This window comes from Anguilla anguilla, chromosome 15 (genome assembly GCF_013347855.1).
Source record: "Anguilla anguilla isolate fAngAng1 chromosome 15, fAngAng1.pri, whole genome shotgun sequence".
Classification (NCBI taxonomy): Eukaryota; Metazoa; Chordata; class Actinopteri; order Anguilliformes; family Anguillidae; genus Anguilla; species Anguilla anguilla.
The window spans coordinates 9,491,158-9,514,599 of record NC_049215.1 but is presented as its reverse complement, the minus strand read 5'-3'; the positions used below and the strand labels follow the sequence as shown (position 1 = coordinate 9,514,599).

Genomic DNA, 23,442 nt, shown 5'->3' with positions numbered 1-23,442 from the left:
CGTTAGAGATGCTGTGGCCGGACCTGAAATGACCTACTAAATTCTGCAAAGAAGTGTGGGCTAAAATTCCTCCACAGTGACGTGAAAGACTGGTATCAAATTATAGAAAGAATTTGGTTACGCTTATTAAGTTTAAGGAGGCAATTACCTTTACACGTGGGTGATGTGGGTGTTTGATAACTTCTTTTTCATTAAATTAATTTTAAAATTATTTTTAAAATGTGTTTTGTGTTCACCCAGATTAATTAATATTTAATTCTGTCTAAAAATCTCAAACCATTCAGTGTGACAAATTTGCAATAATTTAGGAAATCAGGAAGGAGGAAAATACTTTTTCAGGGCACTTTATGTAGTGCATGTATTGCAGTTTGCACATGGTTAAAATGGTTAGCCATAATATCTCTGTTTCCTGAAGATGACACACTAGATTGGTGGCTGACTCATTGTGTCTAGTGTTCATTCTGCCTTTTGGTGCCACCATCATTCTTTCATGCCTTGTAATACATACTAATACATTTTATTTTTGCACTGAATACAAGTAGCTTGCAGTCTCATTTTTATGTGGTATTAAAGGACATAATGGCAAGAAAGTCAATGAATACCAAGAAAGTCCATGGCCCCTCAATTGCTCGAATGTTGACATATGATTCATCAATAGTTTCTACATAATACTGCAAGGTTAGGACACCCTCGGGTTGACTTGGCACAAGAAAAATGGAAACAGAAGCCTCAGTGTGTTGATTCATCTACATAATGATTGAAAATATGAGGGAGGTTACTGCAGTATGAATGAAGCAGACAAATGGTCTTTGTGTTTTGGTGTCTTCCTCCAAAAATCAACAGCCTCACTTGCATGGATCCTGGTACCAGTCTGTTTTTTGTTGTTGTAGCAAAATAGCTTTTGGGTAAATGAAACCGCTTAGAAAACCGTAAATGCAACAGAATCAAAATATAAACCTTTGTGTCGCTCAGCCATGGAGATTAAATCATTAGGCTATATTTGTATTAAACACAAGTGGATTTAACCTTTTTTAGGTGATTCAATGAAACTAAATAATTTCTCAAAACTAGATTAGCACTTTGAAGCGGCAACAGTCTATTTTTTCACAGTTTGATCTTCCTGTGCTACAGAGAACACTCAACTGAATTTAGCATACCCAAAAAAGTGTGACTCAGACAGCTTTTTGCTTGAAAAGTCAGGTATATTAAAAGTGGTCTGACCAATGAATTTCAGCAAGATGTGTCAATCATTGGTAAAAACTCATTTTCATTGGCTCAGATCTCTTACTGTCGGTCACCATGTCCCAATGCAGCAGGTGCTGTAAAGTAGTCTTATGGAGAAAAGGGGCCGGATTAATCCAGAGCATTTGATTGAATTGCGCGCGCCCTTAGACAGGATGTGCGCTTGACTGAATCTGGTCCGTGGTTTCACGCTTACACGACATTCAAAATGACATAAGCGCGCATTGGGCTTAGGAACAGATTCTTTTCGAAGTCTGATGAGGTCACGTTTCAGAGAGGAGCTGTGTCATTTCTGGGACCGGTTACTTCCTCCTCAGTGCCTGTGAACTCGCCGTCCGGAGAACGGGCTGTCCGGTGAACAGGTTGCGTTTGTTTCCACACCCACGCGTAAACACCCCGGCCTCAGCTCCCTGGCTCCCTGCACTCCCTCACCGTGCGATCACGAGGGCCTGCCCCCCCCCCACCCATCCCCACCCACCCCCCCGCCGGCTCTCCCCCAGGACCAGCAGAGTGACAGAGGCTATCGAGAGGCTGGAGGATGACCTATTTTCCTGCGATGGGAGGAAGAAAAAAAAAAAAAAAAACCTATTGCGTTGACAGTTCCTTAACTCCCAAAGCCGCGTAGCACTCTGCGATAAGAGATGAAGTATTAGAGAGTCTAATGCTACTGCAGTGGAACTTTTTTAACGTGGCCTTTCCAGCCCGCCCCACCCCCGAAAGCCTATTTTACCTGCATTTAAATAATGGAGTGCTGCATACCGGGGATATGTGTTAAGTAAAACAGAAGCGGACTGCTTAAATGCACGAGCTGATAAAGTTGGAAATGCTTCAGAAGGCGAGTCTTCTTTCGTAAGTTTATTATGGGGGAGTCAGAGCTTTCACATTGGCATGTCAGCTGCATATAAAAAAAGTAACCGGCGTTCATCAATTTTGCCGTAGCTCTTTACAGCTTGTAAATGGTCAATTCATGATCAGTTGTCAAATCAGGGTATGCTGTACCGCTGTTTACCGTTTATCTGTGTTGGTGAGAGCACCAACGAAGCATAGGGCAAGGTTTTTGTTTTTTTGGAGCTGAAAAAAAAGCTCTTTTATGGTTTTTCTGATTTATTTGAAGATCCCCACAGAGCCGTTGGCCTCTGTTCACCCGGGTCCAGATCTGCCTTCAAAGACGGGGCCATTAATGGTGCTGAAACTGTGTGTTTGATGACTGGGTCAGGTTGACCCCCCTGACACACATGCTCATCTCAGAAACTCCAAGATCTTCACTGGGTTTCTGGGCCGAGCCACAATGGCAGCCAGTGAAGTAACAGGAGCATTAGCAGGCCTCAATGACCAGCTTAAAATGAAACTGCCTCATTTTTTTTATGTGTTGATACTTTTCTCACGTATCGAAACCCTGCACTGCACACAGTTTAATGGCTCTTCTTAGCTCTGGCCTTTCTTCCATCGCCCAGCACAACTGTGCCAAGTTTCTCCCCCTGAGAACAACACCCCCCACCTTCCCACCATCACTACCACTAAGCTCTCAAACAACCTCAGACTTGAAAATTGCCTTGCTAGTCTGTCACAGGTGTTCTTTAAAAACTTCTTTTTTTTCAGGAGAATTGAGATGTTGGCGAGAAATGTGTTATCTGTGGCTGAATGTTCTCTTATCAGTGTATCATTAGTGTTATCTGTACTTGCTGAGCACAGAGGGGCCAGCTGTTGCTTTTCCTACCGAAGGACTGATTCTGTTTTATTCCACTGGCTGGCACAGGGACAATCGCAGGCCAAACAAAAAAAAATGAACTTCACGTGACCCCCCAAAGCAGCTGCTACAGCACCAGAGGCAATGCGCGTGAATAGTTAATGTTTTAGCATTTATTCACAAATATAGAAAATCGGTTTGTTCTCTCCTTCTCAGTTCCCAAGCAGTGTGAGGTTTGCTTCCAGGCCGAGCTAAGGGCAGCCCTCCCGGCTGGCCTGACCACGGGGCAGCCTAGCACCCCGCTTGTGTTCCAGCGCGCGTTAGCTGAGCTACTTATAGCCTGAGGCTGCAGTTATGCCTCGCTACGAAACAGTGGAGCGCTTCAGCTACACTGCTGACAGAGTTTACAGATGAGGAGCTGCTATGCAGGCTGAGGGGTCTGAGAGGTAAGATAAATTGACTTGCTGGCATCCTTCTTTGAGGAGGACTAGCCATTTACAGCCGATGTAGGTTATCTAAAGGCAGTTGGTTAAAGTGGTAGGAAGACCGTTTATTTTTTTCAACTTGAAATTGCACAGTTTGCTCTTCTTGTTGGTTTGTTGTCACTTCGAGTCCTTGTCTCTGTTTGCACTGCCTGAACCTCAATCGAGGATCTCAAGCGCTTTTTAAGCATGTCTAGCTATGCGCGGATTCCTGACGTGTGAAATATGTGAAATTCTCACTTGAGATACTGCTTAACTTTGAAATGGGAGGTTCAAGCTGAGTAGCACTGAATGTAATTAAATTAGCTTTTCCCAACCCACACCCACTGAGGGAAAATGTGAATTTGCCTGGAGTTATATCGCAACTCCATTGCTTTTCCCTGGATTAAAACAAAAAACAAAAAACATTAAACATTATTCTTAACTACAAGGTATTGGTGACCGTTGGCTGTATGTATGTTTAAAGGGATTAGTCTCAATCCCTCAATCATCTAAATCCGCACATAAAAATGCCGCTTGCGAGAAACAGCACGTAACTAGCTATCGCCTGTATCCGCTAAAGCGGAAATGTGCCAGCTCTTTACAGCAAAATAGTACCCAGACAGGGACAACCCAGACACAAAACAGGGGACAAACAGCAGGACAAAAAAGCTTTCATCAGTGGAATCTCAGTGGAAGGTTCCTGAAACCTGTATGAAGAATGTCAGTCGATACTCACGAGCACAGCAAACTGCTGAAAGAGAACCAGCATACAGGTAATGACACTGACAGCAATGCTGAAGGAGAAGGGTAGTTTAGCATACCTGGCCCATTGTCTCTTTTCTGTACAGATAGAGGTAAATGTGAGACTGAATGTTTTTAGGCATTTTATTTTAGAACGCATTTAGAACATTGCCTTTAGGACAAATCCATCTTACACAATTCACACAAACACTCATGCGCACACACACACACACACACACACACACACACTTACACACACACACCTACTGTACACACACCCACACACATACACACAAAGGCTAGTTAGAGGCCATTCTGACTCTCTTCTTATACAATGATTAGCTTATAAATGTGTCTATTCACAGAGAGAATTGGGAAGGAGTTTTAAAGAGTAATGTAGCGTAGCATTTATTGCCCTGAAGGACATTCTATTCCATTGTGCAATGTGTGTGACTGTCTCGGTGAATGGATGAGTGTCTGAGGTTTGCTTTCTGCTTCTTGCCAGAGGACACGCACTGTGCACTGTGTATACGCTCTGGTTCTGCAGCCTTGATGCAGGTTGAAAAGTTTGGCTTTTTTTTTGTAGCCATTGTTTATTCAGCATTCTGTCACCTGCGTTTCCAGTGTGCCTGCGTGATTTAAGTCAGGAACGATGCTGAAGGAGTTCTTTTCACCTCCTGCTTCGTTGCCGGTTTCCAGGAGCTCATCGATGCTGTGCGCTACTGAACACGGGCACATTGCCTGCACAGCGCTCGTAGCGTAGCGCACGTGTACCCAGGACAGCCTGCTGGAATGCGCCACGAGGCCCAGAGAAACTGAACACTGTCAGGAGTGCAGAAGCCTGGCGGGCTGTGCATTGTTTTATAAGTCAACTTTAAGGGCGCATCCCTCTGAGACATGGAAAATAATTTATGTCTCCTGTAGGGGACATGAGTCTCTGTTCATAGTCTGAAGAACCATATATTCTACTGGGCTAAAACCTGCACTACAAGGGACATTTATTAAAATTAAAATACATATTTTTGAAGATATTTTCACATAGAATCGTCTAGTCCAAGGAGCCCATTAATACATCGTGAGCTTCTCCCTACCAATGCAAGACACAATTACACAACTAGATATGCAGTGTCTGGATGAAAACTGTCATTTACCAGAAACGACCTGTGGGAAGCGCACATTCATGTATCGTGCTGTAACGCCGTGGCAGGGTTTATCACCAGAAGCGCAATTTGGGAAGTGAAGCTGTAAGTGCAGCCAATAAGTTTTCTTTTCAATTTTTTTTTTTTTCATTTTTGTATTGTATCTTTATATAATTGTTATACGTTGCTTACATTTGTATGGATCTCTAGTGTATTTGTGTGTGAACCCAGGAAGAATAGTTCAGTGGAACTAATGGGTTTCTAAATAAATGAAATTAAGTGCAACATGTCATCCAAGAAACTTGTATTATGTCCAAAAAATGTAAATACTTAAACTTTTTTGTTTTTCTGCCAGGTCTCAGGAGGATATGTAAGTAAGACGTGAGGACATATTTATTGAATCAAGGCCAGCGAGTTCCAAACCGCAGGATGCTAACTGGTTAATTCGTTGCGTTGGCTCCCGCAGTCTAGTTCCAGCGCACGGCGTTTAATTCTCCTCACGATGGTCTGACTGAAGCGTTATTGGAGAGCAGAGCGTGTGACACTCAGAAGCGCTGCCAGCAGAAAAGGATTTCTGGCCAGACTCGGCTCGGCGTGTCGATGCTGATGCGACACCGCGGGTTGCTGCGGGTTTTAAAGCCCGAGCTAGACACGGTGAGCCGCAGGCCCGTCTGCGTCCTGACCGCAGCTGCACGTTTACACGCCGAGGGGAATGTTTGTTCAACTCTGAGGAGGGGAAGGACGTGTAAAAATGCTGAAATGCTAACAGTGAAACGCACGCGTGCACAGGCACATACAGTACACACACAAGACATCCCGCTGAATAGCTTTGAATCGGCTTTTCACTGGGTAAATAACTCCCTTTCTCTCCTGCTCAGCTGATGTGCGGTGAACGTTCTGGTGCATAAAACAGCTACCGTGCTGAACTCCCTGAGGGGGGATTATTTATATGTTTTTTAGGGTTTCCTAAACATATTTTTTACTTTACACAATTTACTGTAAAGCAATTTGTGTTAGTACTATGTGCTTTATCTGTGGAAGGTCTTACTGGAATTTCCTTAATAGAATTCCACCGCAAAACAACATTAAGCTCATCTAACAGATGAAAGCAAATTGATTAAGTCTCCCTTAGCGGCTGGCCTGGCCAAAGCAATCTGTGCAGGGAAATAGTTCCGTAGAGGTGTGCGTCATATTGACGTACAACTCTAACCGTGCTCATTTTTTAAAAGAAATACAGTGCGTGGGTAATTTGAATTCGGCGATACCTCCCCCCAAGTGCCCATACAAGGGGAAGGGGGTGTTGACCAAACTCAGTGAGAAACAGGTGGGGTAGCTGCTGTTCCAACTGTAAACAGTGTTAGCTTCGGAGCTAACTAGCGTAGCGGGCTTGGCTCAAAGGGTCGTTGGCTATACATTATATAATGGAAAATATAGTGGGTTGCAACGATTTTGCAGATGATACACTGGACGACAACACCTTTCGAGTGTGAGTGCGCGAGTGTGCTCGTGGATATGTGTGTGTGTTTGTGTGAGCAGTTTGCTTGTGGGTAGGTGTGTGTGTGTATGTGGGCGTGTGTGTGTGTGTGTGTATTTCCGTGTGTGTGTGTCTGTCTGTGAGTGTGCTTGTGGGTATGTATGTGTGCGCGTGTGTGTGTGAGTGTGCTTGTGGGTATGTGTGTGTATGCGTGCGTGTGTGTGTGTGCTTGTGGGTATGTATGTGTTTGTGTGAGTGCGTTTGTGTGTGCTTGTGTGTCTGTGAGGAAGACTATGCATTACTTGAGTGACTTCCCTCAAAGTCATGCAGTGGGTCTGTAATCCAGTGCCATTATGAGCACATAAAGCCAGTCTTTCAGGCTCCAGAAGTATTTCCTTCCTGCTCAGTGGTCCAGCTCCAGTCTCTTCATATGATGCAGTTCACGGTCCCGCCGGCTTCAGCAGCCAGTCGCGCTGCCATGGAAACGCACACATCCCAGCGAGGGAGTGATTTAATCTGAAGTGACAATGATCAAACTTACAGAGCGTCTTCAATTACAGCTGAGGCAGTCAAATAGAGGGTGGTTCCGTTTGACATTTTCAGCCATCTTATTTCATTGCCACGGCAACGGCTTAGGGTCATAACGCACATGTGCGACAGCATTAAATGCATCAGGGATATTGCAAATATATAGTGTTGTTTTTGCTTTGTCTTGATTTGCTTTGTGTCCCCCGAGAGCTCGTGGGTTTATGTGCCGCCCTGTTGCTCAGCGGTAGCGAATCACAATGACTTTCAGCTCTTTTTTTTCTCCTAAGTGGAATAAGCGTAGGAGACTATAATAGATGCCTGTCTCTTTTTCAAGTTTTTGATGGCATTTTGAAATATGAAAGGGTATGGTATGGACATTTTGAAAAGTAAGTCATTTATTAAGTAATTTAGCGGTATGGTATGGTCTAGGGTAGTAGATTTTTTTATATTAATGGCAAGCAAACTGAGAGACAAAAAAAATTTATATTGAAAGAAAAGATAAGCATATGTATATGCAGACAAATGCAAGCGTTTTGGGACAGTGACACAATTAATTTTCATGGGTCTACATGGTATGTACGAAATGGTGCAGTTTTCATTCATTCATTCATTCATTCATTCATTCATTCATTCATTCATTACCTTTATTTAACCAGATCATTGAGAACACATTCTCTTTTACAGTGACAAAGTATTTGTCTCATTGCATTTCATATTGCCATCACGATATCCATATTAATCACACGTTGTACATTTTGCCCATAGAGTACACCCCTATAATGCTGTACATACATGCACACCCGCACACACACATACACACATGTGAAATATATATTCCAATACGCAAACAGCATTTTGCTGAGACGTGGGTTTTGTGACTCCCTGCTGATAATATGTTCATAAATAATGTTTAGTGCACGCCAACGAGGCGAGGAAGAGCCAGGAGAAAGCCACGGACCAACTTCTTTACGGTGACTTTCAAAATATGCTAAGTGCAGACCAAAGGCCTACTCATCAGCTACATGTGTACACAACAAAGCACAGTGAACCACAGAACAGCAGCTTCGTTTCACAATATATATCCCACCTCACCCCTGGGCTGCATTTACAAGCGGCCATGTTGTAGGCCTGGCTTCCTCCGTCTGCGTGAAATATGTTCCTCTGGGTGAATTATTGTGGTTTTGTTGCGCAGCGAGGGATTCTGAATGTGATGTATGAGCAGTCTGCGATTCTGAGAATGTCCTTCGTTGAAATGCATGTCCATTCCGGAAAAATGACAGCTTCATTTCACCGTGTGTTGATTACTTTACTTTGCATGATAAATGCCTTTAATTTCATTCGCGTCGTGATTTATCACGAGCGCATACATCTTATTCACGACGCACATATTTGAAATAAGGATGTGATTTAACAACTCCATCATGTTCTTTTTCTATGAGCAGCCAGTGTAAAGGATGCTAATTTATTAACAGCGAAGAAAAAAAAAAAAAAGGTTCTTTTGGAGTTTTTCAGAATGGAAATTAGATGGCGGCGGCCCGTTTGGCGTCCGGGTCGCTGTGGAAGTGCGGTCACGGATCAGCGCAAAGGACAAACGTGAACATCTGGGCCGGTCTACCCATCTGGCCATATATCAGCCCACGGAGGTACCCATAAACCTGGCCTTTTACGGCTGCTAATTCGGTGCGAGGACCGGTGAAGCGAAGCCCGCCCTCTGCTTCGCGGAAACAGCGGGAGGGCGGCCATTTTAAGGCAAACCCCCCCCCCCCAAAGGACATTCGTGTGAATGCCATTGCCTCCGCGAATTTGGCAGCGGTCATCCGACGGAAAGTCAAAGAAGACCTTTTCCCAGGGGACACGGGGTGGGGGAGGGTGGGGGGGAAGGGCGTGCAGTGACACGCGCTGATGGACGTTCGGGCTTAGGCGGCCTGAACGTGGTGTTCTTGGGTCGCCGCTCTAACGTGAAAAGTAGCCATGTTTGCACATTGCAGCGTTCTCGCATGTTCATCCTGGCCAATGGCTCAATAAAAATCAGCAAGCTACCCTGACTGCAGTCATGTCAAAGTTCTGAAATTCTGGCGATGAATTGTCTGTAGACTTAACATGAGAGACCGAATGCTGATTTACAACTCATGCTAGGTTCTCAACGTTTGAATTATTCCGTCGTTCTAAACGAACACGAGGACAATGGGAGACCGTTATGTATGGCGCTGGTGCGCACATGCAGCAGATGGGGACACTAACAGTAGCAGCAGCCAGTCACACTGACTTTGTCCGAGTCCCTTAGCGATAACCTGTCTGATCAAGTAAAGCAAGGGCGAAACCATGTAGCTAGCCATTTCTGTTCATGTTAGCTACCATGTTGTCTTTGCTAGCTGTTAGCTGAATAATTAAAGCTGAGGTGACTTGCGTTATCTCTTTAGTAGGATATTTGTGGCCAAATCTCATGTCTAATGAACATTGATAAATTCCCTTTCACAATTTGTGTTGTGCATTCAGATAGTGTTGAAGTGTAGTATAATGGCTAAAGAGTTGGTCTTGTAACCTAAAGGTCGCAGGTAGGACACTACTGTTGTACCCTTGAGCAAGGTACTTAACCTGCATTGCTCCAGTATATATCCAGCTGTATAATAGGATACAATGTAAGTCGCTCTGGATAAGAGCGTCTGCTAAATGCCTGTAATGTAATGTAATTAATTGGTTTGCCTTTGCTCAGCCTAGTGAGATAATACAACATGTTTCCTTCATTTAACACAAAAACACCTGTGTCTGTAAAATGGGAAAACATGTGCCTAGATAGTAACCATGAAATAAAAGCAAAATGCCTGTAATTTTGTCTCATATTCATCTTTTGAAATTAAAATTCCTTAAGTATATAGCAAAACAACAAATTTCGCTTAACCATTCCCATACTTTGGAGGGCACTGTATGTGGTGCCAAATAAAACACACGAGCATGTTGGAAATGAAGCATGCTTTTTAAAAGTACAAAATTCCTTATATGAAATACACTGTCCGGAACACTAAACTATGTATATAGGCTGTTTGAGAGACGGTTTGAATCTTAAGCAATCTGTCCAGTGGTGAGTACAGGTTGTTTGAAATACAGTAGACATATACAGAGCTGTAGCAGTTGTCATCGGTCTGCTTGTGATGGAGAGCAGCCTGATTTTAGCATTAGGGCTAATCAATTACATTTCTTGCCCTTTGAAGCTTCGGTCCAATGCAAACATTTCACCTAAAACATTGGTTTGTGATTAATAAGATATTGAAGTCTAGGTGTACTAAGCCTTTTTCGACTAGTGTTATGCTTCAAACAGGCGCGCAGAGCTGGAAGTGCAGTATGCGTGTCATCTATATGAGTCATCGCTGGGTGTGCTTCTCTCCTTAATGCATATGCATTTAAATGAGGATCACACAATTAAAGGGCAGAGGTATAAGTGTGGCTGAATACGTATGGTACTGTGTTGAATTTACAAAAGTTCACACAATTAACGAGGGTTAATTTATGTGTGACATTTTGTATGCCGCTAAAGAACAGTTGTAAATCGAGACACAAGCAAGACGGAGAGACAGATATGGAGCGCATGATGTCACTGACGATGCTACCGTGGCTAACAGGAAGAGGAGTGCTCGGCATCCACACTGTTGATAGAGGCCTTCAACCGTTTGACTGAAACAATGGACTGCAGGCTGCATTCAGTCTAACTGTTGCCATTCAAAACTGCTGAAAAATCATGGAAAGCAATAAAAACGAGGACAGTCGTGGAACTGCCAAAAAAATGGCAAAAATCATGAAATCCACTAATGTGACAAACACCCAGTCATAGAAATTATTACTCTTCTGGAAGAAATAACGACGATCTAGAACCTTCTACACAATGTTCCCCTTCCATCCTAGCAATAGTGAACCGCCTGGCAACATTCCACTAGCTTGCATCTCGATCATTTCAATCGACAGTTTTCCCCACAGGTGGGATAAAACAGTCAGCATTTTGCAGAGCGCTGTCCGTAGAGCTGGATACTCACATCCATTGAAGATATTCAAAGCACTAATCAGAAGTTTTTTTAAACTTCTACACAAAATGGGATTAGTCCCTTTTGCCGATTACATAATTAGCTGTAGCCATAGTAAACGTGTTAATTTCACACAGATTGCATGAGCACCAACATACCCTCATCATGCCAGGATATTCGCTGCGAGTTTTAGGTACGTACCTCTGGCCCTGAGTTGAAAACTAAGGCTGAAGACACGCTCTGTGCTCATGTACGCTCTCACGCATCCGTCGGGTCGTCCGTTACCCGCGTACCCCGGCGCAGACATCGCCACGGCAGCCGTTCCCGCCGTCTCCTGAGCGCTAATTACAAACGTTCTGCTCGGGTCGGGTTCTCTCCACGGGGCCAGCGATGTCAGGCAGCCCGTCGGGAGGACATTAAACCGTGAAATTGAATCTCTGTGACCGCGTGTCATCCTGAGCCGTTTCCCCTCGTGTCTGAGGTCAGCCTCCCACCACACGGGGCAGTGCAGGACAGCCTCTCTGAAGGGAACACTCTGCTAGTCCACGACAGTGTGTGCGTTTGTGAGTAATTACAGCTGGACCAAGGCCACAGTCATGGTCTGTGGTGCCACTTTTAGTGCACTTGAGAACAGAACTATAATCCGAAAGCAGACTCCTGTGTCATCCATAATAGATCTCCACCTTATTGTCTGATGTATATGGGATTACTTTAGCCCAGGTATTACTCTTTATAAAGATGGTGACCAGACCTCTAATGAAAGCTCAGTGCTGTAAGGTTTTTCTCACAAATGAAATAAAAAGTTCATTCTGAGTAGTGTTTTATTTTCTGCTCACGTTTAGCATATGTAAAATGAGCACATTTGAATTTATATTTTAATTCAAAATGTGAAAAAGATAATATGGCAGCTTTTGTGAAAATGCAGTTTTTTTGCAGTTGATTCTGCTGTAAAATTGTGGATGCAAATTGCCTTTATAGTTAATGGGGTAGATTTTTTTTTTTAAGTTTTGCATTCATCACAGAATCTAACCATATGCACGTAAACACACTGTCCAAAGCAAAGAAGGCAAAACAGCCAGTGCTGGGTTCTTCCATGAGTCAGTTGTCTGATGAATCTAGCGAGCATTTTAATGGCAAAATGATGGTGAAAAGGCATCTTGGTGTTCAGGTAAAAATGTGGCTACATTTGGTGGAAAAGTGACTGTTTTCTAGCCGACTGGAATGTAACCAAGTTATATCCAGGTAAAGCTTGAGTTACATATATTGGAGTTTCTGTTTCTGTCTAAATGTCTCTCAGCCTACATTTCCACCCTTCTAGACATCTGGAGGCCTGCTTTTGCTCACTGAGGAATTTCAAGTTTAATATTGAACTTTATAAACATAAATATATAATCTATATCGGGGGGATATAGATGTGCTATATTATTTATTAAAATCCATTTCACAGAGAAACTGTAAAGGAAACTCTGAAGATTAAGAAAGCAACTGTGAACTAGTGACTTCTCTCCAAAATGCAATGTTCTCTCAGTGAAAACCTACAGTACTGCTAGTGAAATTAGATATTCTAATATGCTGTATGTTGCAAAGTTCAAGTTTTTCTCTTTGCTGGCTTTCCTGTGCTCATTTGCTGTATGGCCTTTTATTCTCTCTCCAGCTGTATACATATGCATGAGTATATATGTTTTGTGCAGAAGCCTTAGTACACTAGAAAACATCTGCATTTGAGAACTAAGCATCCTGATAATTGCACTGATGCACTTATTCAAACACTTGGCCAAGGAAGACACTGGGATAAGTCTTCGTTCTTAGGAGCAGAATAAATCTCACATCCTCTATTAAACAATCATCAAAAGTCCCTCAGAAAGCCCTGTGTGCTCAGTCCTGGGGATTTAATGGTTGTGTTGAATGAGGACATTCCCAAAATGGCTGCCTCCCTGTTTACCTTGATCACTTACAGTAAAACAGATCCTTTTTTTGGTAACGTCTGTCAGAACTTATTTCATCTGCCCGGTTCCTCTTGGGTTTCCATACCAGGTTTTAAGGCTAAAATTAATTTCATCTTTCAATTTAAAAGCAATCTGTTGGAGAGGGTGTAGCGCATTATAGGCACTGATCATGACCGTAGTGTAATCATCAGATTTAATTACGCTTTTATCGGTTCCTCAGCTGTGAAAGCTGGGTGAATTTGGTTAGATCACTATCCGTGTCTGCGATCAGAGATGTTCAAATCAAGAAAAAAATATCCCAAACTTACAAAATCTTTTGATGAGGACCAGCTATCTAACACCGGGTAGGACCCCCCTTATAGGACCCCCTTTCCCCTCCAGAGCAGCCTGAAGTCTTCACAGCACACATTCCAAAAGATGCTGGGAACATTCCTTAGGAACTTTGGTTCTTTGGTCCATGCTGACTCGATAGCATCATGCAGTTCCTGCAGATTTTTCAGCCACACTTTCATGCAGTGAACCTCCCGTTCCACCTCATCCCAAAGGTGCTCTATTGGGTTGAGATCTGGGGACTGTGCAGGCCATTGGAGTAAACTGAAGTCACGGTCCTGTTGATGGAACCAGCTTGGGATGATGCGTGCTTTGTGACATGGCTCATTATCCTGCTGGATGAAAAGGGTAGAATGCCACTATAAAGAGGTGCACATGGTCAGCAACAAAAAGTCTGCCCGTTCTCCTCTGACCTCTCTAATTAATTCTCATTAAGTGTTTCACCCACAGAACTGCTGCACCCTGGATGGTTTTGGTTTATCGCACCATTCTCTGTAGACTCTAGAGGCTGTAGTCCGTGAAAACCCCAGGAGAGCAGCTGTTCCTGAGATGCTGGAAACACCGTGTCTGGTGCCACCTATCATACCACGGTCAAAGCCTCTTTGATCACACATCTTGCCCATTATAATGTTTGATCAAAAAACATCTGAACCCCTTCACCATGTCTGCTTGCTCAATGCATTGAGTTGCAGCCTCATGATTCACTGTTTGCAGGAGCAGGCTGCTTGCATTAATGAGCAGGTGTGCCTAATAAAGTGACACCTGAATGTATTTATGAGATATGAGGGTTTGGAGACTGGTTCAGTCATACTAGTTACACATTTACGCATTTTTTAGGGGAGAAAAAGGGAAGCTTTCATTTTATTAAGCTGCACAGAGTGAAACTGGACATGAATGTGACTGTTTTTCAATCAGAGCGATTAAAAGCCGGTTTAATACCACAATACTTATCCCACCGAACCAATCATCCCTCTAAATATGCCGAGGATGACAACATGCTGTTCTAATGGCGTGCTTAACAGCAGCAATCGCTGAACTTAATAAAAGGAAATGACATGTCCTCGCGGCTTAAGGTGTCAAGATGTGTTGGATTTGGGTTCTCAATCACACACTGTTATGGAGAGCGGAAAGTGTTGCGCTGCGTAATTACATGCACTGTAAATTGTAGCTGTAATTATGGAAACTGATAGCATAGATTTAGAAGCGCCATCATGTAACACAAGGAGAAAACGAGTGTGTAAAAGGAGGAAATGCCTGTGATTGGTTCACTCGTATGTGTGTTCCTTTTGTGTAAAAGGAGAAAGAGCCTGTGATTGGTTCACTCGTATTTGTGTTCCTTTGTGTAAAAGGAGGAATTGCCTGTGATTGGTTCACTCGTTTGTGTGTTCCTTTGTGTAAAAGGAGACAGTGCCTTTGATTGGTTCACTCGTACCTGTTTTCCTTTGTGTAAAAGGAGAAAGTGACTGTGATTGGTTCACTCATATGTGTGTTCCTTTGTGTAAAAGGAGGAATTGCCTGTGATTGGTTCACTCGTTTGTGTGTTCCTTTGTGTAAAAGGAGACAGTGCCTTTGATTGGTTCACTCGTACCTGTTTTCCTTTGTGTAAAAGGAGAAAGTGACTGTGATTGGTTCACTCATATGTGTGTTCCTTTGTGTAAAAGGAGGAATTGCCTGTGATTGGTTCACTCGTTTGTGTGTTCCTTTGTGTAAAAGGAGACAGTGCCTGTGATTGGTTCACTCGTACCTGTTTTCCTTTGTGTAAAAGGAGAAAGTGACTGTGATTGGTTCACCCGCATGTGTGTTCCTTTGTGTAAAAGGAGAAAGTGACTGTGATTGGTTCACTCGTTTGTGTGGTCCTTTGTGTAAAAGGAGAAAGTGACTGTGATTGGTTCACTCACATGTGTGTGCCTTTGTGTAAAAGGAGAACATGCCTGTGATTGGTTCACTCGTATGTGTGTTCCTGTGCTGCTGAGCTAATTGGCTTACCCAAGTGCCTCATTCATCTTAAAAACAGCCGCAAATGCATTTTTATTCCTGTGGACCAGGGAGACGCTTCACATCTGTTCGACTGTACATCAGAAAGAATAGAGCATGATTGCAGCATATAAAATTTATATGTTTACCGCAGAGACCCCGATTCAACACATGATCCATGATCCTGCCTCCGTATCGTCGACACTCGCGCACATTGAGCGCACTTCAAAAACGAAAGCCAAACGAACAAAACCTGATTTAAGCAAAAGTCCAGTGTTCTACAGTCATGTGTCTCCTTTGTGATTACCTGTGCCATTTCCACTTTCCCAATGTAAAAGAAGCAGGGTTGTTTTGAAAGCTAAGTTAAGTGGTAACTACTTTGTTAGAAGCAGAGTACTACAGTATAGCATTATACTATAATCTACTATAGCAGAATGATGACTTCATCATGTATTGTCCTTTTTACATGGCACTTCACCAGAAAGCTGGGGAAAGCTTTTTTACATCTGACTGCACCAACAAAGGGAACGTATGTCCGCTAATGCTTCCAGTTCAGCGGCAGATCTGCAGTGTGGGACTGAGAAAGCTCTGCTCTGACACAGTGACATGGACAGCCTTGCCTGAGAGTGAAGTGCCTGGTTTAATGACTCTCTACCACCGGCAGTCAGTGTTAGCTTGATACCACCCTGCAGAATGGCAATGTTATGTTTGCTCCACTGTAATTTAGGGTAATGATGGATTTAAATAGGAATGAATTACTTTGTGTTTGTGTATGCATACCACTGCATGTAAACTATCTCAGCTCTTCTAGGTTTAACTGTATTGCAAGCAGAACACGTTTACAGTTGTTTTATACCTTGGTATGTTTTTTTAAATTTTTTTATTTTAGGTCTTCGTATGCTCTTTAATTTTATCTAAAAAATTAATCAAGTTTATTCTAGTTAATGTGATACAACTAGATACAACTGATACCACTTAGTTATCAGTTGTATCTAGTTAGTAAGAAATGTATTCAGATTCCACAGAACATTCAGTGAATGATCTTCACGGAAACGTATTGTCAGCCATACTTTTCCCTTACGCAGGGTATCGGAGTGACTGCAGGGCCATGTTCTTTAAGCACCAGGGAAAAGGATCAGATTTTATTGTATTTTATCTGGCTCCACATTTGGTAGATTATGCATAATCCTCGGGCTCAGAGATTACCGCTTTGTAAGAATTGAATGGGGAAACCACGAGGACACGTTGGTGGTACTCCTGCCGATTGAAAAAGAAAAAAAAAACATGTCTGAAATGGGAAGGGAAACCTGTTGATGAAAGATTTTTTTTAAAATAATGGCTTTAATAACATATGTAATATACAACTACTTATTGGTCATGCTCTCTGTTAAAGGGATGTTTCACTTCCTGATTTTTTCAGTTTTCAATTGACACCATATAAGATGTTTTTGAGACACCTGAAGTTTAGACCTTTAGACCCCAAACCCCCAAGTGCCCCTGTATCGGCCACAGTAAAGCTCGCTGGCTGGTGATCAAAACCTTCTGTAGAAATCTAAAATATCTTTAATTGCACGAAACGGACCAATCAAAAACACTGAAATAGTATTTAAAAAAAAAAAATCATATATAAATAAATAAAAATAAAAAACAGAAAGTGAACTCTCTTTAATATATTGTACTGCTACGTAAGGGGGCATGTATGTTTGGTTTTTGCTAGCTGGCTAATTCTGATCGATTCCTCTCTCGCAGGTACAGGGGAGGTGCTGGCGGAATGCCCCCTCAACCACCTGCAGTGCGTGGGGACGAGAAAGTGCATTCACTTCCACAAGCTGTGCAACGGGGTGAAGGACTGCGAGGACGGCTACGACGAAGGGGTGCACTGCCGTGGTGAGTGGCCTTCCAGAGCGGGGGCTTTAAAAGCATGCGGCCGCATTCAGTACACCCTTATTCCACCTGCTCAGGTTCTTAAAGCTGGGCAGGCTACCCTGGTCCTGGAGAGCCAGCGGTGTTTCTGTTGTTTGAATCAATCTGAGCTCGATTGGTAGAGTCTGACGGAGGATTACAAGTCTGAGCCTGAATATTCTGAATGATGAAATGCTGTGTGCCTCCAGTGAGTGTAACCTGCGTTCATTAAACCTGATTCATTGAAATGAATCCAGTTATGTAGCTGTAGGTTTGGATGGAGCAAAACCCAGGACCATCTCTGGCACGCCAGGGTTGCGTACACCTGTCTTAAAGTGTGAAATCAATCCTATGATACCGGCTGGTGATGACCATTTAGTCCCTAGACTCTAGGGGTGTAAAGATTCAACGATTTGGATCTATTTGCAAAAGATAAAAAAGAAAAAAAAACGTTATTAACCAGCTGTGCAGTTAGAGTGTACAGCAGTGCAGGTGATGCAGTTTCTGTGCAGTGTGTACAGCCCTGCAGGTGATGCAGTTTCTGCAGAGTGTGCACAGCACTGCAGGTGATGCAGTTTCTGCAGAGTGTGTACAGCACTGCAGGTGATGCAGTTTATGTGCAGTGTGTACAGCACTGCAGTTGATGCAGTTTCTCTGCAGTGTACTGTACAGCACTGCAGGTGATGCAGCATGCTCTGGGGTTATCACGTTCAATTTCCTGGAGAAGAATCTTGAGAAATGCAGGCAAATATAAGATGAAAGAGAACCTTTTCACTTTTTCACAGAAGAGACAAACTGAAAAGGAACACTTGGAAGAAGACTAAGGGAAAACAATGTGAGATTGAGTTGACCTTTGTGTTAAATTCAGTGCTTTGTTCTTTCTTTAGAAGGGGCTGGGATATTAACTGCATAGATGTACTGTGTTAAAATCATAAAATTAACAATGACTTCGAAATAATACATATTTTCTTATGTTTTTGTGTGCCTTACATTAACAAATTTCCTCTGTTGGATTTCACTTGCTGATTAAGTAGCATGTGTTAAGCTGTGGAAATTCATATTGTATTGTGTCATGTTGCAACAATGACACCTTCTGCAAAATATCGTTCCTATGTTATATCTAAACCCATGTATCTAGATGCCCATTAGATCTCTAAAGGAAAATTTGCATGCCCCAAAGTTAGGCTTCTGTTTTAGGAATAAAATTAGTTTTAGTTTTCAGGCCAACAGGAGCCTCCGCACAGCTACTGTCTTGTTTTAGGCTATTAAAAACAGGTACTAAATCATTAACCCACCACTGTCGTTAATATAAATGGCCTGGACTAAGATCCCTGAATCTGCATAAAGCCATCCACTGGTATATGTTCATCTGTAAGACATGATTTGACTGTTTCCTTCTTACCTCAGCTCTCTACTCAACTTTAAAGCTTTAGGGCAGCAGTGTTTTATAATGGGTACGGAACTGGTCTTGTAACCTAAAAGCTCACAGGCTCGATTCCTGGGTAGGACTCTGCTGTTGTACCCTTGAGCAAGGTACATAACCTGCATTGCTTCAGTGTGTTTCCAGCTGTATAAATGGATACAATGTAAATGGATGTTATGTAAGAGTTGTGTAAGTCGCTCTGGATAAAAGCGTTTGCTAAATGCCTTTAATGTAATGCTTTATTACTTTAACTCCAGTGATATGGTACTTTTAGAGGTTCCTTGACTCTCCACTGAACTTAGAAAGATACCTTTCAGGGACTCTACACTGTACAGTTAAAACAATCTGAAGTCCTTAAACTAGACAAGCTAATTCAAATTAATTTGAAACGTGCAGTTTGTGACACTGGTAGTGCCCTTGCTTTTAATTCCTGTGGTTAATTGCTGTTTATACGACTGTGTTACCCTGCATGTTATTGTCGTTTTTATACTGTCTGAGCTTTAGCTCTGGTTCCCCCTGTAAAAGTGTTTGTAATCTCAGCAGTTTTTTTATCCTGGTAAAATAAGGTAAAATAAATAAAACTAAAAATAATGTGTTTAGTGAACTGTGATGTATACACAGTGCTGTTCTCCCTATAGGAGATCGTGATAAGGTTCTGCTGTCATATCATATCATGTGTTATCCACAGATGAACTGAAAGCATTTCAGGCGGTGTTGTCAAATCGAGCAGTCACTGTGGATAAAGTGGGAGCTCGCTATGTTTGTGTTAAACGACAGGGTTATTTTCAGCAGGTCTGCTCTCTGTGCAGTACAGTTTCAGTCTCAGGGGATTGTTGCCTTGCACTGTGTCGATTGCCATTCTGCTTTCTGTCATAATAACTATTACGAGTGCCAGGTATTTCAAAGGCAGACAGATGCTGCTTCAATTTTATTGGAATACAGCTGTACAATTCACTCATTCTTAATTCATTCTTAATCGATTCTTAGCAAATGGTTATCTTTTTTCTATGCGAGACACTCTTTTCTTATAGGACAGATTCTTCTTTGGGTATAGTGCATCAGTGGGCCAGTTTCAATGCTGAAGTGGCCTTAGACAACTCCGGGATCAGCCGTGCAGTCGTGCATGTCTCTGATGCCAGTTGCGGTTTGCCGAAGACAAAGCAGTGATAACTCACAAGCTAGCTAACATCACTAGCGCTCCCAGCTCTTCCTTGTGTCCCATTAATGTCCTTGCAGCTGGACCAATACAGTACGGTGGTTCTGCCAGTTTAGCATGCATCTGCTCTAGGCTGTGATCTCAGCGTTGCATGCCAAATAGCACATCCACCACACCACACATTTATAAAGTCACCAAGACTCTACAGCGATACCAATAAACACATTTATCTTTAACTTTTTCACATGCTGAATTTTATTTCTTTATTTTTAGTTTTACTGAGGATGTGCCGCACAGGACAGTTATAAGAATTATAAGTAATTGACATGAACATATTATTAGTTATATTAATGGATGTCTTGGTCTTCACGATGATGTTGACTAAAGCATTCAAATGTTACTGTGAGGCAGATGCCCTTTGCTCTGCTGAAATCTTGTGCACTTCCTGTGACAATTATAGCTCTTACTCGTATTATCTACTGCTCAATAGCGAATGCCATGCGAGTATAAAGCAGCTCTGACCCTTTGCCAAAGTTGAACAAAAAGGAACAGTGTATTAATATACATATATTCTGGAAGTGCCTCTAAAGTATTGATTTCTGAATGCCATGCTACTTGTTCTGGGATTTGTTCAGCTTCTCTTGCCAACCGACCCGTAGACGGACCCGCGGTGTAGAACTTCAACGGGCCCCCTGACAGTCTGTGGCCCCCAGCCCTGTTTTAAAGGCCGCCGGCCCCTCGGGTCTCTACGGGCTCGGGCGAGAGGTGTTCACTGAGGCGTTTCCGGTACCAAGCGCCAGACAACGAATCCTCCGCACACTGGCACACATGAAGTATCAGCGGCACCTCTTAATCTTATATAGGCTGGGCTGTGCTGATCTTAGGTGTAATGTAGTGTTTATCTTATTTAGTGTGGGCTATGCAGCTGATCTTAGGTGTAATGTAGTGTTTATCTTATTTCGTGTGGGCTATGCAGCTGATCTTTGGTGTAATGTAGTGTTTATCTTATTTAGTGTGGACTGTGTGGCTGATCTTAGGTGTAATGTAGTGTTTATCTTATTTAGTGTAGGCTGTATGGCTGATCTTTGGTGTAATGTAGTGTTTATCTTATTTAGTGTGGGCTATGCAGCTGATCTTTGGTGTAATGTAGTGTTTTTCTTATTTAGTGTGGACTGTGTGGATGATCTTAGGTGTAATGTAGTGTTTTTCTTATTTAATGTGGGCTGTATGGCTGATCTTTGGTGTAATGTAGTGTTGATCTTATTTAGTGTGGGCTGTGCTGATCTTAGGTGTAATGTAGTGTTTATCTTATTTAGTGTGGGCTGTATGGCTGATCTTTGGTGTAATGTAGTGCTTATCTTATTTAGTGTGGGCTGTATGGCTGATCTTTGGTGTAATATGGTGTTTATCTTATTTAGTGTGGACTGTGTGGCTGATCTCAGGTGTAATGTAGTGTTGCTTAGAACGAGGTAGATCCCAGCCCACCGCTTCTCTCCACTCAAGCTCAAATCACCTCGGATGATGAATAAATAGTCTGTAGTGTACCGCTGCCTGGAATCCCTCTCGGGTCAGGGTGTTTTTTTATAGAGCTGTCATACGTGAAGGGGCGTGATCAAGGAGCTGTTTATGTCTTCCCCGTGCCCAGATCTAATTATTAAAGCAAACCAGCTTACGCCTCTTTGCAGCTGAGCTTTCCTTCTTGTCCCTCTTTTTTCGTGTGTCATATATGGAGCAGTCCATAAGTGTTTGGACAGTGAATCAATTTCTTTTGTTTTGGCTCTGTATTCTAGCGCTGAAGCTATGAAAATGAGGTTAAAGTGCAGACTCAGCTTTAAGGGTGTTAAAGGAGTTATAGCCATTTCTTTTCATAGTCCTCCAATTTTTGGGGAACAAAAGTAATTCAACAAATTAACATAATTTTAATTAATGTGAGATTTATTACTTGGTTTCAAGTCATTTGCATTCGGTGATTGCCTGAAGTCTGTGACCCATAGACATCACCAGATGCTGGGTATCTGTCCTGGTGATGCTCTGCCAGGCCTGTATTGCAGCCATCATCAGGTCCTGTTTGTTTCTGAGGTTTTTCCTGCAGTCTTTTCTTTAGCGAGTGAAACATGTTCAGTTGGATTCCGGCAGCGTGTTTGACTTGGCCAGTCAAGAATATTCCACTTTATGGCTATGAAAATCTCCTTTGTTGCCTTACCAGTGTGTTTAGTGTGATTGTCTTGCTGCAAGGTGAAGTTCAGTCAAATTAGTTTGGACGCATTTGGTTGGATTTGAGGAGATAAGATGTTTCTGCACTCTTCAGAATCACATCACCATTAAAGAGTGAGGCGGTACCTGTGGGAGCCATACATGCCCAAACCATAACAACCCCACCACCATGTTTCACAGATGAAGGGCGGGGTGCTTTGGATCATGGGCAGTTCCCGTCTTTCTCTACACTTTCTTCTTTCCATCAATGTGGTACAGGTTAACACTCGTCTCACTTGTCCATAAGAGTTTGTTCCATACTTGTACAGTTTTTTAATGTTGCTACTTTTTTGCAAACTCTAACCTGGCCGTTCTATTCTGTGGCTTACCAGTGGTTTTAATCTTGCCGTGAACCCTCTGGGGTTATGCTGGTGTCGTCTTCTCTTTATTTTAGTCCCTGACACATCTATGCCTACATCCTGGAGGCTGTTCTTGATCTGTTTGACAGTTACAAATTGTTTTTTTCTTCACAATTGAAAGTACTCTTCAATCATCCGCTGCAGCTATGGCTCCGTGCTTTCTTGCTTATTAACAATGTATCAAACTGATTTTGACACAGGAAGTTTTGGCTATGTCTCTCATCAATTTATTCAGATTTTTCCACCCCATGATGGCCTGCTTCACTGGCATTGTATTGACACTTCTTAGTTCCTCAAATTGAGAGACAACAGCAGCATACTCCAAATAAAACTGCCACACCTAGAATCTTTTGTTAGCTTTCTTGTACCTGAACTAATGATGCAGCAGCACACAGCTGGCCAAGAAACAGCCGAGTAGCTAATTGCCCAATTACATTTGGTCCCCTAAAATGGGGATACCATGCATAAAAAGGGTTGCAATTCCTACGCGGTTCACCCAATGTGGGTACCCTCAAATTAAAGCTGACAGGCTGCACTTTGACCTCTTCATTGTTTAATTTGAAATACTATGTGCTGGAGTTGCAGCATCAAAACAATGAAAATTGTGTCACTATCTAAATACTGCACACGTATGCACATACTGGACGTTGTGGTCTATATTTGTATTGTTGTTTTTAGCTATAGAATAACTCATAAATAGCAAAGCAGGTAGAGATGCATCATGGGACATTACCCTTAATGTTAGGAAACAGAAAAATGGCCAGGCACATCAGTTATTTTCATTAGCTCCTAATTTCCATATTGTACGCCC

The 23,442-nt window shown here is 42.6% G+C and overlaps 1 protein-coding gene across 4 annotated transcripts in view; it reads left to right on the top strand.

Moving 5' to 3' along the window:
• The window catches only part of LOC118214493 (low-density lipoprotein receptor-related protein 1B-like), a 457,936-nt gene that overhangs the window by 111,264 nt on the left and 323,230 nt on the right, over positions 1–23,442 (top strand). For all 4 annotated transcript variants that reach the window (XR_004762629.1, XM_035394488.1, XM_035394487.1 and 1 more), the window contains one exon: positions 17,288–17,425. Coding sequence is in view for 3 of the 4 variants with exons in the window: in XM_035394488.1 (XP_035250379.1) it covers positions 17,288–17,425 (138 nt within the window). In the remaining variant the exon portion in view is untranslated. The remainder of the gene's footprint in view (positions 1–17,287; positions 17,426–23,442) is intronic.